General features: G+C 35.6%; 1 protein-coding gene across 4 annotated transcripts in view; it reads right to left on the reverse strand.

The window, feature by feature from the left end:
- Window positions 1-12,902, reverse strand: part of LOC121368206 (E3 ubiquitin-protein ligase BRE1B-like) — a 47,246-nt gene that overhangs the window by 8,295 nt on the left and 26,049 nt on the right. For all 4 annotated transcript variants that reach the window (XR_005957483.1, XR_005957484.1, XM_041492841.1 and 1 more), the window contains exons 12-15: window positions 11,213-11,448; window positions 8,219-8,303; window positions 5,288-5,470; window positions 2,683-2,811 (exon numbers count right to left, since the gene is read on the reverse strand). Coding sequence is in view for 2 of the 4 variants with exons in the window: in XM_041492841.1 (XP_041348775.1) it covers window positions 2,683-2,811; window positions 5,288-5,470; window positions 8,219-8,303; window positions 11,213-11,448 (633 nt within the window). In the remaining 2 variants the exon portion in view is untranslated. The remainder of the gene's footprint in view (window positions 1-2,682; window positions 2,812-5,287; window positions 5,471-8,218; window positions 8,304-11,212; window positions 11,449-12,902) is intronic.

Genomic DNA, 12,902 nt, shown 5'->3' on the forward strand with positions numbered 1-12,902 from the left:
GACCATATGTTGGACGTCCAATAGCCGATGATAAGATAAAAAATCAATGTGCTCTAGTGGCTTTGTTAAATAAAACAAACTTTACTTTGCAAGCCAAGGTTACATTTCATAAAGCGTACTGCATTTTGTACCTTGGCATAGTTACATCCATAAACCGATCTTGAATTGGCCTCATTTCATTGGTTCTCTGTGGAAAAATGTGGGCTAATTGGTAACTTGTTACATAATTCTTTGCTATTATAAACAAACAAGGCCCTTTCTGTGGAAAGGTGCAGTGTTTGCCACAGTATTTTAACCCAAAGACAACGAATGAATGAATGAATGAATGAATGAATGAATGAATGAATGAATGCATGAATGAATGAATGTTTAACGACACCCCAGCACGAAAAATACATCGGCTATTGGGTGTCAAACTATGGTAAATGCAAACTGTAAGTACCAGTAACCATAGTTTGACACCTAATAGCCGATGAAGATCACTATTTATCTAGGCATACCCCATATTTATTAGAGGTATTAGGTTACATTTTAAACCTTGCACGATCCATCTGGATACACATCTGAAGACTGTTCACCCATGTGACGGCTTAAATGAGTCCAGCCCTACTGTTTTTAATACCTAATATGTTTTTACAACCCAGCTTCAATCACTTTTATTGTTACCCTACTGGTCAGATTTTACTCCCTCAAAGTATTGTTTTTAATTTTCAAGCTAGTTTTTTCTTCTATTTTATGCCTAACCATTTTGTTTTATTTCTTGTCCTGAAGATGTAAGTCTTCTTACTGACAAAACGCCAATTATTTTTTTATATAGTTTTAACTTTTCAGTGGAAACAATTCTTTAAAAATGTTATACCATGTTAAACCTTGCACATATATGTAGATGGGGGATGCTATATTTAATTCTTGTACAATGTTTAGTCAGTGTTGATATCATATAATGGACACAATTGTTGTTTCAAATTTATTTCTTATAGAATGTGCTAGCAGGGGTGGGAATTGGTGAACTGTAAAAAAGAGGAATCTAGAGGGGTCCAGAGATTCTTGAAATCCTAGGTTAAAATCTGTGCCATCTGACACATTTTGGAGGAAAGGACGATTAAAACGTGAGGAAACGCAATGTTCCATGTGAGGAAAACAGCTGATCCGAGGAGAATGCCCACCCCTGGCTAGTAATCCAGATCGGGTTTATGCAGGTAACTATGCCAGGGTATACCACACAGAATAGTACCTTGGCTTGCGAAGATGTAATTCATCAAACAGTCAACAGCCTAAACTCTTAGACTGAAAGTCTTACCAATCCATTCTCGACTGTAGTCAAGATGTGCAACACTACAGTAAAGATCTATTCCAAAAGCAGTGAAGACTGATTGGTCTTCATAAACCTAGCTGTTAACATTCACTTATATATCTTGATTCTGTGAACATTAGGATACTGTAGAATAACAACTGAACATGCTCAGTGTATACTTTTGGTGTTCTTATTGAATTTGTTATCACAATAATGTCAATATCAAGAAGAAACACCCTGTACATTTTTATACATGTTATTGATGGTGTAACATGCATATCGGTTATATTTTATCTAATTTGTAAGATATTGCCTTCAGAACATGTTTAACAGTATTAGTTAATTAAAGTTCAAAATGTTTTAACCTTCTGACTAATTTTTCACAAAAAGCACTGCAAGGGGGTACAAATATATAACTTTTACTCACATATTTTAACTTCCAACTTTTTATAAATACAATAAATAAAATTTATATTTGAATTGGTAAGTATTATTTCTGTGGGTTTTTTAAAATTTTATATTATTATGGGCATTTTTGGCCAGATATCCAGTATTTATGTCCATTATTCCCAATAACATTGGGAAATATCAATTTGGGTATACACTGTATACAATGTACAGTATGTCGATTTGTGTGACGTCTGGCAAGATATCTCATCTGCAGTGTCCAGAAAGTCAAAGGAAATATTCGCTGCCAATACTGCGAAGATCGATATTTTGAAGAAGATGATGGCTGGGATCACTCACCAACAGTAAAGAAAGAGATCAATAATCATCCTACATTTACATACTGTTACTAGGATGGCCCCTAAAACATTACAAATAAAACAGTGTTTCGTTGGTTGTATCTTACAATTGGAGGTTGAAAAATATAGGTTCAAAAGGACAAACTTTACTTTGGATGTTTTCTGAATGTAAAGCTATAGATCTATATAATGGTTCTCATGGATTAAAGGTTTGCCAGCACACACACATAATAATACACCTCTATACATTGGTAGAATATCAATCTGTTACATTCCCAAAATATTACACTATAAAGTCTCATCAAATTAGTTTGATCTTGTGATTGACATGCAGAGCACATGTGACATTATCAAGAATAGGAACACCTATGTTGGCCATTTACTAACTGTGAAATACTATCCTGACATTACACATGTGTTCTGGGACAATAATTTTTTTTTTTTTAAATAACCGTGAAATACTGACCCCGTACATCAGGATTCGAATAACGTACACATAGCAACTGTTCTGACTTATATACTGAAATGTTTTTCACTGCGAGGTAGTGATAATTAATTTTTTTTGTAAGAACACACCGGATAATTAAAACACTGGATGTTTTCAAGGCACGTGAACGAAATATATTTGACCAATACACAAACCTCGGACATCAGCTTAAAGTTGGCATCATCTTTCTCTCGGAGTTGCTGCAACAAGCGTGTGTTCTGTTCCTGCATGTCCTCAAACGCCTGACCTGTGACCTCCAGGTCATTCAGCAGCGCCTCCTCCCTCTGGTGTTAATAAAATTTGTTTATTGAGTGCTTTCATTTTTTAAACTTACAAACTCAAGAACCTCAAGTTGATATTTACGTAATACACTATTTTAACAAGTATCAGTCAAATTTCAATAAGTATATTTGAGAATGAAAAACCCACAATTGTTTCTCTTTTCATTAATTAAATATTATGTAAAATAAAAAGTATTTGTGAAAAGAGAAAATGATCAAAGTTTTCTTCCTTTCTTTTTATACACTAACATGTCTTATAACCAAGTGCAATATTCAACAGTCTTGAGAAATTAATATATCAATATTTTTATAGTTCGACTTTCAATTATAATACTACCTTAAAGTTTAATCATTCTAATTTGTAATTCACAAATATAGCTAAATAACATATATATAGAGGATTCGTCACAAGTATTTTTTAATATGGAAAATATCAACCGAGTCTATGTTAATCGGTATTTGTCGAGGCTCTGCCGAGACAAATACCGATTAACTAGACGAGGATGATATTTTACATATTAAAAAACACGAGTAGCGAATTCTATTTATCCTATAACACGTCTAAAATAACATTTTAATTACTTTTTTTAGTAAATCACAGTACTAAATTTGCCGCCATCGATAATATGATGTCATCACGTTAGCACAGATTAGTTTGATGTCACGCATTTTAAACAAATCTTTGAAAACGTTACGTTCAGGTACACGGGACTTGTTGGCTTGTAAGCAAATGACCCATCCACAGCAACAAATTACCTAGAGATCTTGCAGATTTGCATACCATTATTAACCAGGTTAATAAAGTAAATTATCACATGGGTTTATGACATGGATATCATGGGTAAGTTATAGGATAAATATATATATATCGTTTGACAACCAAACTTGTGAGTGTGTTTTATAATATACATTATATTCGAATAGTAATATTTCGACACCAAATACTACTACTAAAAAGTTTAAGTAAACTGTTGTCGTATTAAAATGAAATAATTATTATTAGTATTTTCTGGCATTACTAAAATTAATCTGGCTAAGAACTAAACAACACTTGACTGGTCACTTTAGTTGGCCAAATGTGTTGATGTAGTCTCGTGCAAAAGTATAACAACAATCTAAACGGACTAGGTGTTAAGTGACTTCATGTCTGCTGTGGGATTCTGGTTCTAATATTGGATTAGGTCCAAAATATTACAGCAACTTCGACTTCTGACTACTGCTAATAACTCAGCGACTTGTGGCGATTTTCATCTATAAAAAGGGCCATTTCTCTGGCTAGATTAAAGCCTGCAAGGATAATGTCATTTAAGAGATTACCGTATATCGCTGTGTATTAGCCGACTTTTTGATACAAAATTTATAAAGTCAAAGGCTGGGGTCGGCTTATCTAAGGAGTCAACATTTTATTGGAAATGTAAAGTTAGAATAGTGACGTCACGGCTCGACTCGATCTATTGTCATTATTGTGCTCTGCATTTCCGCTTTCATAAAGGTTTAATATTGCATTTTAACACAAGCTAGTACAAATAAAAGATATTAAAATTGTATATATATGTTCATCTTTAATAAATGTTGGTGTTTAAAAGTTATTTAGTAATATTTATCTGTTTAAACAACAATAAATGGTGACCGATCAAAACAATTTCGGAAAACTTCGCAGGTCACGTGTCATTACAAAACTGCTTACTAAACCGGTGAACACGTTAATTGTTCCAGCTTCATTTGTTTTGTTTGTCGGCTTGGGATTAATCGACACGGGTGGTTGGGTATGGTAGGGTATAGCCGACTAGTAATGAAAAGACCGATTAGCACAATCAACAATGCAAACAGTCACTGTGTTTTTAACGTGTGGCTGCAATCAAGAATGTTTAGGTATATTTCGCTATCTTGGTACTTATATTTTACGAGAAATAAATTAACCGGACACCGTTTCTATAAATAGAAATCGGCTACTGCTTCCGGATAAGTTTGCTGTGACAAATGACGTTTGAAAGCAGATGTACTTTGTCATTTTGTAGAGACCACACAGACATCTGACTTGGTTAGTTTTATATAGGGGGGTCGGCTTATATACAAGGTCGATAATTTTAAAGCCGATTTGGAGGGTGAAACTAGGGGGTCGGCTAATGCATGGAGTCGGCTAATACACAGCGATATACGGTACAGCAAATTACTCCACTAAAACAAGTTATTATTAGTATTTGTTTATATGAAACAAATGCTAAAACAGATAAAATACCTGATAGTCTGAAGGACATCTCAGGGTACAGTCCATCATAATCCACCAAAATACACTTGGAGAGAGGCTTCAAGTTGTGAAGGTAGTTTGGGCAACGAGTTCCAATTCTACAATTTTCTATGATAAAAATCTTGGTGTTGTTTGACATTACAATACATTTTGTGGTAGAACAGCTCTAACCGACATGTGATAGAAAGACTAATAGTCATCTGGGATTGAACCAAAGTGTTTTGCACACACCTGTTTCTGAGCTGCTAAATGTTTTTGTAGATCAGTAATAATCTCCTCCATTCTCTTTATCTTCTTTATTGCATCGTCCTCGGCCAGTTTCCGGCGATCCTTACGCTCAGTCTCCTGCATTTTCTTAATGTGGTTCTTCAAATCTTCTATCTCCTGCTTGGCTTTCCTCTCACCTGCCATTAGCTAAATAAACAAACATTCACTTATCCTTTTCTCTCTTAAAACACCATTACAACACATATCAAACTGGGAACTAATGTCTTTATATAATTTCACGCACCCCAAATCCTTTAATACAAACATATTCCTTGCCAAGAGACAGCATCAAATGTGCATAAACTGCCTAGTGAGTTTTGTGGGTTAAAGCAATAAACACTATGCACAATGGTTATTTTTCACATACATGTAGCTATACATTACCCGACTATGGATAAGCCAACCCCTTAGTTTGTCCCTCAACATCTGGTACAAAAACATTTGTATGATGTGTAACTTGACTCAACTTTTATGTAGTTGAAACAGACAAAAACATTTGTATATATACTCTTCAAAAAAAGTAGGGGAACTCTTAATAAGAATTTACAATTGCCAAAATTGTAAGGTATATTAGCTGTGGGGAATGGTTATATGATAATAGTGAATTAATTGGGCAAACATTACAACTGGTAGTTCAGTATTACGGTAGGTTTTATGACCACCAAAGATCTTGAAGGACGATTGGGGTCAGAAGTGAAATTTGAAAGCTGACGTTTTTTATTGAGAATGACATCACATGCACATGTACAGGGAAACTGCGTGATGCATGTGCAAACTATGGAATGTGTTTCAGTGTGTTGATAAACAGACCTGAACGTTCTTTACTAGGATGTCTGTGGTCAAAATGCATGTTTTAATACTTCAAGTCCCCTACTGTTTTTTAAGAGTATATATCAGATTGAGATAATGTCCATCTCATGCAACAGTTAATCGCAAGAATTTTTTTGGTGAACCGATCAAAGTTAAAATGTACAAAAAATATTTTAATAAAGATTTCAAGATAGCTAAAAAAGAATAAAGGTTTTTGAAAAATCCCCAATGTGCGATAACATTGTTCTGTTGTTTTATTTTTATTTTTTACATTGATTCGATCACATGGACTTCACTAGTTGATAAATGTAGTTTCACTTTCATAAAGATGGTGTAAATATTACTTAACACCAACGATAGATAATTGCAATGATGAACACTAAATCTTCCTTCTTTTTATAAGTGGTGATATCTCTACTAAAACATAGTTTCTAATCATTTATTAGAAACTGCAGAATAAACAAGAAGGAAGGAAATGTTTTATTTAACGAAGCACTCAACACATTTTATTTTACGGTATATGGCGTCAGACATATGGTTAAGGACCACACATATATTGAGAGAGGAAACCCGTTGTCGACACTTCATGGGCTACTCTTGTCAATTAGCAACAAGGGATCTTTTATATGCACCATCCCACAGACAGGGTAGTACATGCCACAGCCTTTAATATGCCAGTCATGGTGCACTGGCTGGAACGAGAAATAGCCCAATGGGTCCACCGATGGGGATCGATCCTAAACCGACAGCGCATCAAGAGAATGCTTTACCACTGGGCTACGTCCCACCACAGAATAAACAACAACGGAAAGTAAAAATCATCAGTTGTGACAAAATTAAATCTGCAACTGAGGACAAAATATCATCGGCCTTAAATATACTTGATGACCATTCCATTCATTACACAAATTTGGTGCTAAATACTGGTACTACTTGTTGGTGGCTTTTGCTGGAAATTGTTGACATAATAAAAATAATATAAATTTCATTTCTTTTCTCAAATGAAATATAACTTTTATTGGGTGTATCAAACAATCAAATAGACACTGGTATGGGACTTCATAAAGGCTATTAAATATACTGGTTAAATAAAGCAACAGTAAGGTTTTGAAGCCTATAATGACCAACTAGTTTTTGTCAATATCAAATTTCCGTATACGCCAATATTTTATTGTATTTTTAGACATATTTTGTTGACTGCGTATTGGCCAACCCCTCTTCTCATGATGGTATTTAGAGGTTTGAAAAGTCAGTTAATGCACAGCGATATACGGTAGTCTAATGTGACAATCAAAGGGAAAGGGAAAAATTATATAATAATTAAAATTAAAATGTGCATTTATAATCCATGTTAGGCACAAATAGTTATCAAATACATGTAGCATAGTTACCAAATAGCAGTTACCAAATAGCATATGAAGTATGATGTTAACATGTAATTTTCACGACTTTTCCTGTTTCAATGCACTATTTGTATGCAGTAAAGAAAACAGTTCAAAAATGTCCCAGGTATTTGCAAGCATTATTTTTAACAACATAACATATTGGTAAACACGTTTTACAAAGGTGTGTACGACAAGGGCAACTTTCATGTCACGTGACCAGAAATAAGAAAATGTTGAGAATGTGCTTTTGAGTATCTGACAATGCTTTGCATCAACTAGTTTTAAATGTTTTAAATTAACTCTATGCTATGTTTTATTGGTAGTGAAATAATATTCTACATTACAGTTTTTTAGTGCAAAATAAGGCATACATTTTTACAGATTTATTATCATATTTTTTAATTGGTAATAAATACTGGATCCGTTTCAGATTATCCAGTAACCTTTTCTGACGTAAAATAGGTACTTTGTTCAAGAAAATCAGGTGCTACAGCAATGTCATGGCATGACCTCATAACAGATGATGCTTGATGTGTATACATGTCAATGGCATGATAAGGGTTAACTAACACAAACACAAACATTATTTTTGAAAGACTACACAATTCTTTTAAAGGATTTCTTTACGGGAAAAATTTCAACCTCAGGAAAGTAATTTAATTAGTTGAAATCACAACTTAAGTGTTAAAAGCAACCATACCATCACTTTGTCTCGCTGTTCCTTGGGGGCACTTTTGTACATGTCTAACAACAGCTTCAGCTCCTTCTGGCTGTCCTGGGCTTTCCTGTAATACAAACAGTAAATATACACAACTCAATTAGCTTTGTTGCTGTGGCTGACATTTCAAAATTGTTGGCAGTTTTATAAAAAAATATAATAATTTTTAAGTTTGGTAAATAAAATATAAAAATGTTCAGATCCAATAAACTTAAATTAACTTGTAGCCAAATTTATATCTATGAGAAAGATTATAAGAATCCATCACATACAGCCATGTGAGATAGAAAAAGTACACCCAAGATGGTGAAAATTTATACCTGAGATTAGTCACATGTTAAATAACAGTACATGATAAAGCTATACACAAAACTTAATATCTGGAGGCATTGCGGAAAACAAAAGTCTGGAAAACTATATGTGGGACAGACGAATGGACAGGCAGACATGATGGAGACGAAACCTACAGTCCATTCTGGTTGGACTGGTAGGGGACTTAAGATTTAAACATTGCAAATTAACCAGACTATTTTTATAATGCAGGTGTTAATGACAAAATATCAATCTGATGTTGTCCGATGACCTCACATCACCAATTGACAATAATAAGATGTCCAACGACCTCACATCACCAACTGACAATAATATGATGTCCAACGACCTCACATCACCAACTGACAATAATATGATGTCCAATGACCTCACATCACCAACTGACAATAATATGATGTCCAACGACCTCACATCACCAACTGACCATAATATGATGTCCAATGACCTCACATCACCAACTGACCATAATATGATGTCCAATGACCTCACATCACCAACTGACAATAATATGATGTCCAACGACCTCACATCACCAACTGACAATAATATGATGTCCAACGACCTCACATCACCAACTGACAATAACATGATGTCCAACGACCTCACATCACCAACTGACAATAACATGATGTCCAACGACCTCACATCACCAACTGACAATAATATGATGTCCAACGACCTCACATCACCAACTGACAATAAGATGATGTCCAACGACCTCACATCACCAACTGACAATAATATGATGTCCAACGACCTCACATCACCAACTGACAATAAGATGATGTCCAACGACCTCACATCACCAACTGACAATAATATGATGTCCAACGACCTCACATCACCAACTGACAATAATATGATGTCCAACGACCTCACATCACCAACTGACAATAATATGATGTCCAACGACCTCACATCACCAACTGACCATAATATGATGTCCAACGACCTCACATCACCAACTGACAATAATATGATGTCCAACGACCTCACATCATGACCTCACATCACCAACTGACAATAATATGATGTCCAACGACCTCACATCACCAACTGACAATAATATGATGTCCAACGACCTCACATCACCAACTGACAATAATATGATGTCCAACGACCTCACATCACCAACTGACAATAAGATGATGTCCAACGACCTCACATCACCAACTGACCATAATATGATGTCCAACGACCTCACATCACCAACTGACAATAATATGATGTCCAACGACCTCACATCACCAACTGACAATAATATGATGTCCAACGACCTCACATCATGACCTCACATCACCAACTGACAATAATATGATGTCCAACGACCTCACATCACCAACTGACAATAATATGATGTCCAACGACCTCACATCACCAACTGACAATAATATGATGTCCAACGACCTCACATCACCAACTGACAATAATATGATGTCCAACGACCTCACATCACCAACTGACAATAATATGATGTCCAACGACCTCACATCATGACCTCACATCACCAACTGACAATAATATGATGTCCAACGACCTCACATCACCAACTGACAATAATATGATGTCCAACGACCTCACATCACCAACTGACAATAATATGATGTCCAACGACCTCACATCACCAACTGACAATAAGATGATGTCCAACGACCTCACATCACCAACTGACCATAATATGATGTCCAACGACCTCACATCACCAACTGACAATAATATGATGTCCAACGACCTCACATCACCAACTGACAATAATATGATGTCCAACGACCTCACATCATGACCTCACATCACCAACTGACAATAATATGATGTCCAACGACCTCACATCACCAACTGACAATAATATGATGTCCAATGACCTCACATCACCAACTGACAATAATATGATGTCCAATGACCTCACATCACCAACTGACAATAATAAGATGTCCAATGACCTCACATCACCAACTGACCATAATATGATGTCCAATGACCTCACATCACCAACTGACAATAATATGATGTCCAATGACCTTGCAGCAGGCTTGTTTTCTAGATTGTCCATATTAGATAGTTTGGGGGGTTTTAATGACAAAAAAATATCAGTTTTATCCTGTTCAAGTCAAACGATGAGTTTATAAATGTAACAATAGAATTATCTCCTCTTGTTAAGGGTAATCAGATGATAACTTATAAAAAATATCTTTCATAGCTGTCTTTTGTGGTTAACTCTATCCTATATATTGAATTATGAGAAAAAAACAAATTACACAAGTACATAATTTGTTATATGACCTAGATCAATGACTTCTGTTATCCATGAATGTGAAGGTTGGTTCACCATGTACTGAATGTTTTTAAGTCTGCGTGAAGCAAAACAAAACCTCTCATCAGTTGTTATATAGGGAAATTAATTTCTTATCTTTATTATAAAGGAGAAAACATCACTAATTGTGTAAACTGTCTAATAACTTGTAACCAACTTTTTTTCACCTTACAACTACCTCACTCTACTTAAGGATTGTCTGTTATTTCTTTTACATTCATTTGGGTATGAATAAAAAACATCATCCGCAAACTGTGTGAAGCAGAAATAAATATGTTTAAAGTAAAAGCTGTATGATTTGTAGCCAAGTGTAAAGAGTATGAGTAACTGACTTGAGTTGAGCTCTGAGCTCCCTGACGACATCGCTCTCCATCCTGCCCTTCTCCTTATGTTCCACCTCATCACACTCATCACGGTCCTTCACAACAATCACCTCGGGCTCAACTAGCTTCGGGGGCGTTTCAACCGGGGTGGCAACCGCTGCCTCCTCCTTCTGTTCTTTTGGTTCCGATGACGATGATGCTAACAATGGGGCCGATGTTGATGATGCAGCTCCTTCAGCTTTCAACTGTAAATAAACATTTCAATGATTTAGTCAACAGTCATCTGTGAATAAACATTCCGATGATTTACAGTCAACAGTCATCTGTGAATAAACATTCTGATGATTTACAGTCAACAGTCATCTGTGAATAAACATTCTGATGGTATCTCCATAATAACTTCACATGTTTTCACATGGCAAACGAAAATGAAACTTGTTACATGTACTTGTCCCTGGGGATCAGAAAGATCAAATTCACAAATTTATTTCTAAATGTGCCCAAGAAACTAACCCATTTCTCTACATAACTATTTTAAACTCCCCTCCCCCCACCCCAAAAAAGACCTCAAAAGGTTACACTCTAACATTAACATGGATTAAGTAACATGTTTGCAGCTGAGGCAAACCTAGGATCTATTAGCCACAAACAAAAGATCTGACCGACATACTGACCTATTTCCCAGTGAGACAGGACTGACAATTTCAGTCAACATAGTTTACTCATGTCTTCTTAACACTAGGATCTATTAGCCACAAACAAAAGATCTGACCGACATACTGACCTATTTGCCAGTGAGACAGGACTGACAATTTCACTCAACATAGTTTACTCATGTCTTCTTAACACTAGGATCTTTTAGCCACAAACAAAAGATCTGACCGACATATTGACCTATTTGCCAGTGAGACAGGACTGACAATTTCACTCAACATAGTTTACTCATGTCTTCTTAACACTAGGATCTATTACCCACAAACAAAAGATCTGACCGACATACTGACCTATTTGCCAGTGAGACAGGACTGACAATTTCACTCAACATAGTTTACTCATGTCTTCTTAACACTAGGATCTATTAGCCACAAACAAAAGATCTGACCGACATACTGACCTATTTGCCAGTGAGACAGGACTGACAATTTCAGTCAACATAGTTTACTCATGTCTTCTTAACACTAGGATCTATTAGCCACAAACAAAAGATCTGACCGACATACTGACCTATTTGCCAGTGAGACAGGACTGACAATTTCAGTCAACATAGTTTACTCATGTCTTCTTAACACTAGGATCTATTAGCCACAAACAAAAGATCTGACCGACATACTGACCTATTTGCCAGTGAGACAGGACTGACAATTTCACTCAACATAGTTTACTCATGTCTTCTTAACACTAGGATCTATTAGCCACAAACAAAAGATCTGACCGACATACTGACCTATTTGCCAGTGAGACAGGACTGACAATTTCACTCAACATAGTTTACTCATGTCTTCTTAACACTAGGATCTATTAGCCACAAACAAAAGATCTGACCGACATACTGACCTATTTCCCAGTGAGACAGGACTGACAATTTCAGTCAACATAGTTTACTCATGTCTTCTTAACACTAGGATCTATTAGCCACAAACAAAAGATCTGACCGACATACTGACCTATTTGCCAGTGAGACAGGACTGACAATTTCACT

This window comes from Gigantopelta aegis, chromosome 3 (assembly GCF_016097555.1).
Source record: "Gigantopelta aegis isolate Gae_Host chromosome 3, Gae_host_genome, whole genome shotgun sequence".
Lineage (NCBI taxonomy): Eukaryota > Metazoa > Mollusca > Gastropoda > Neomphalida > Peltospiridae > Gigantopelta > Gigantopelta aegis.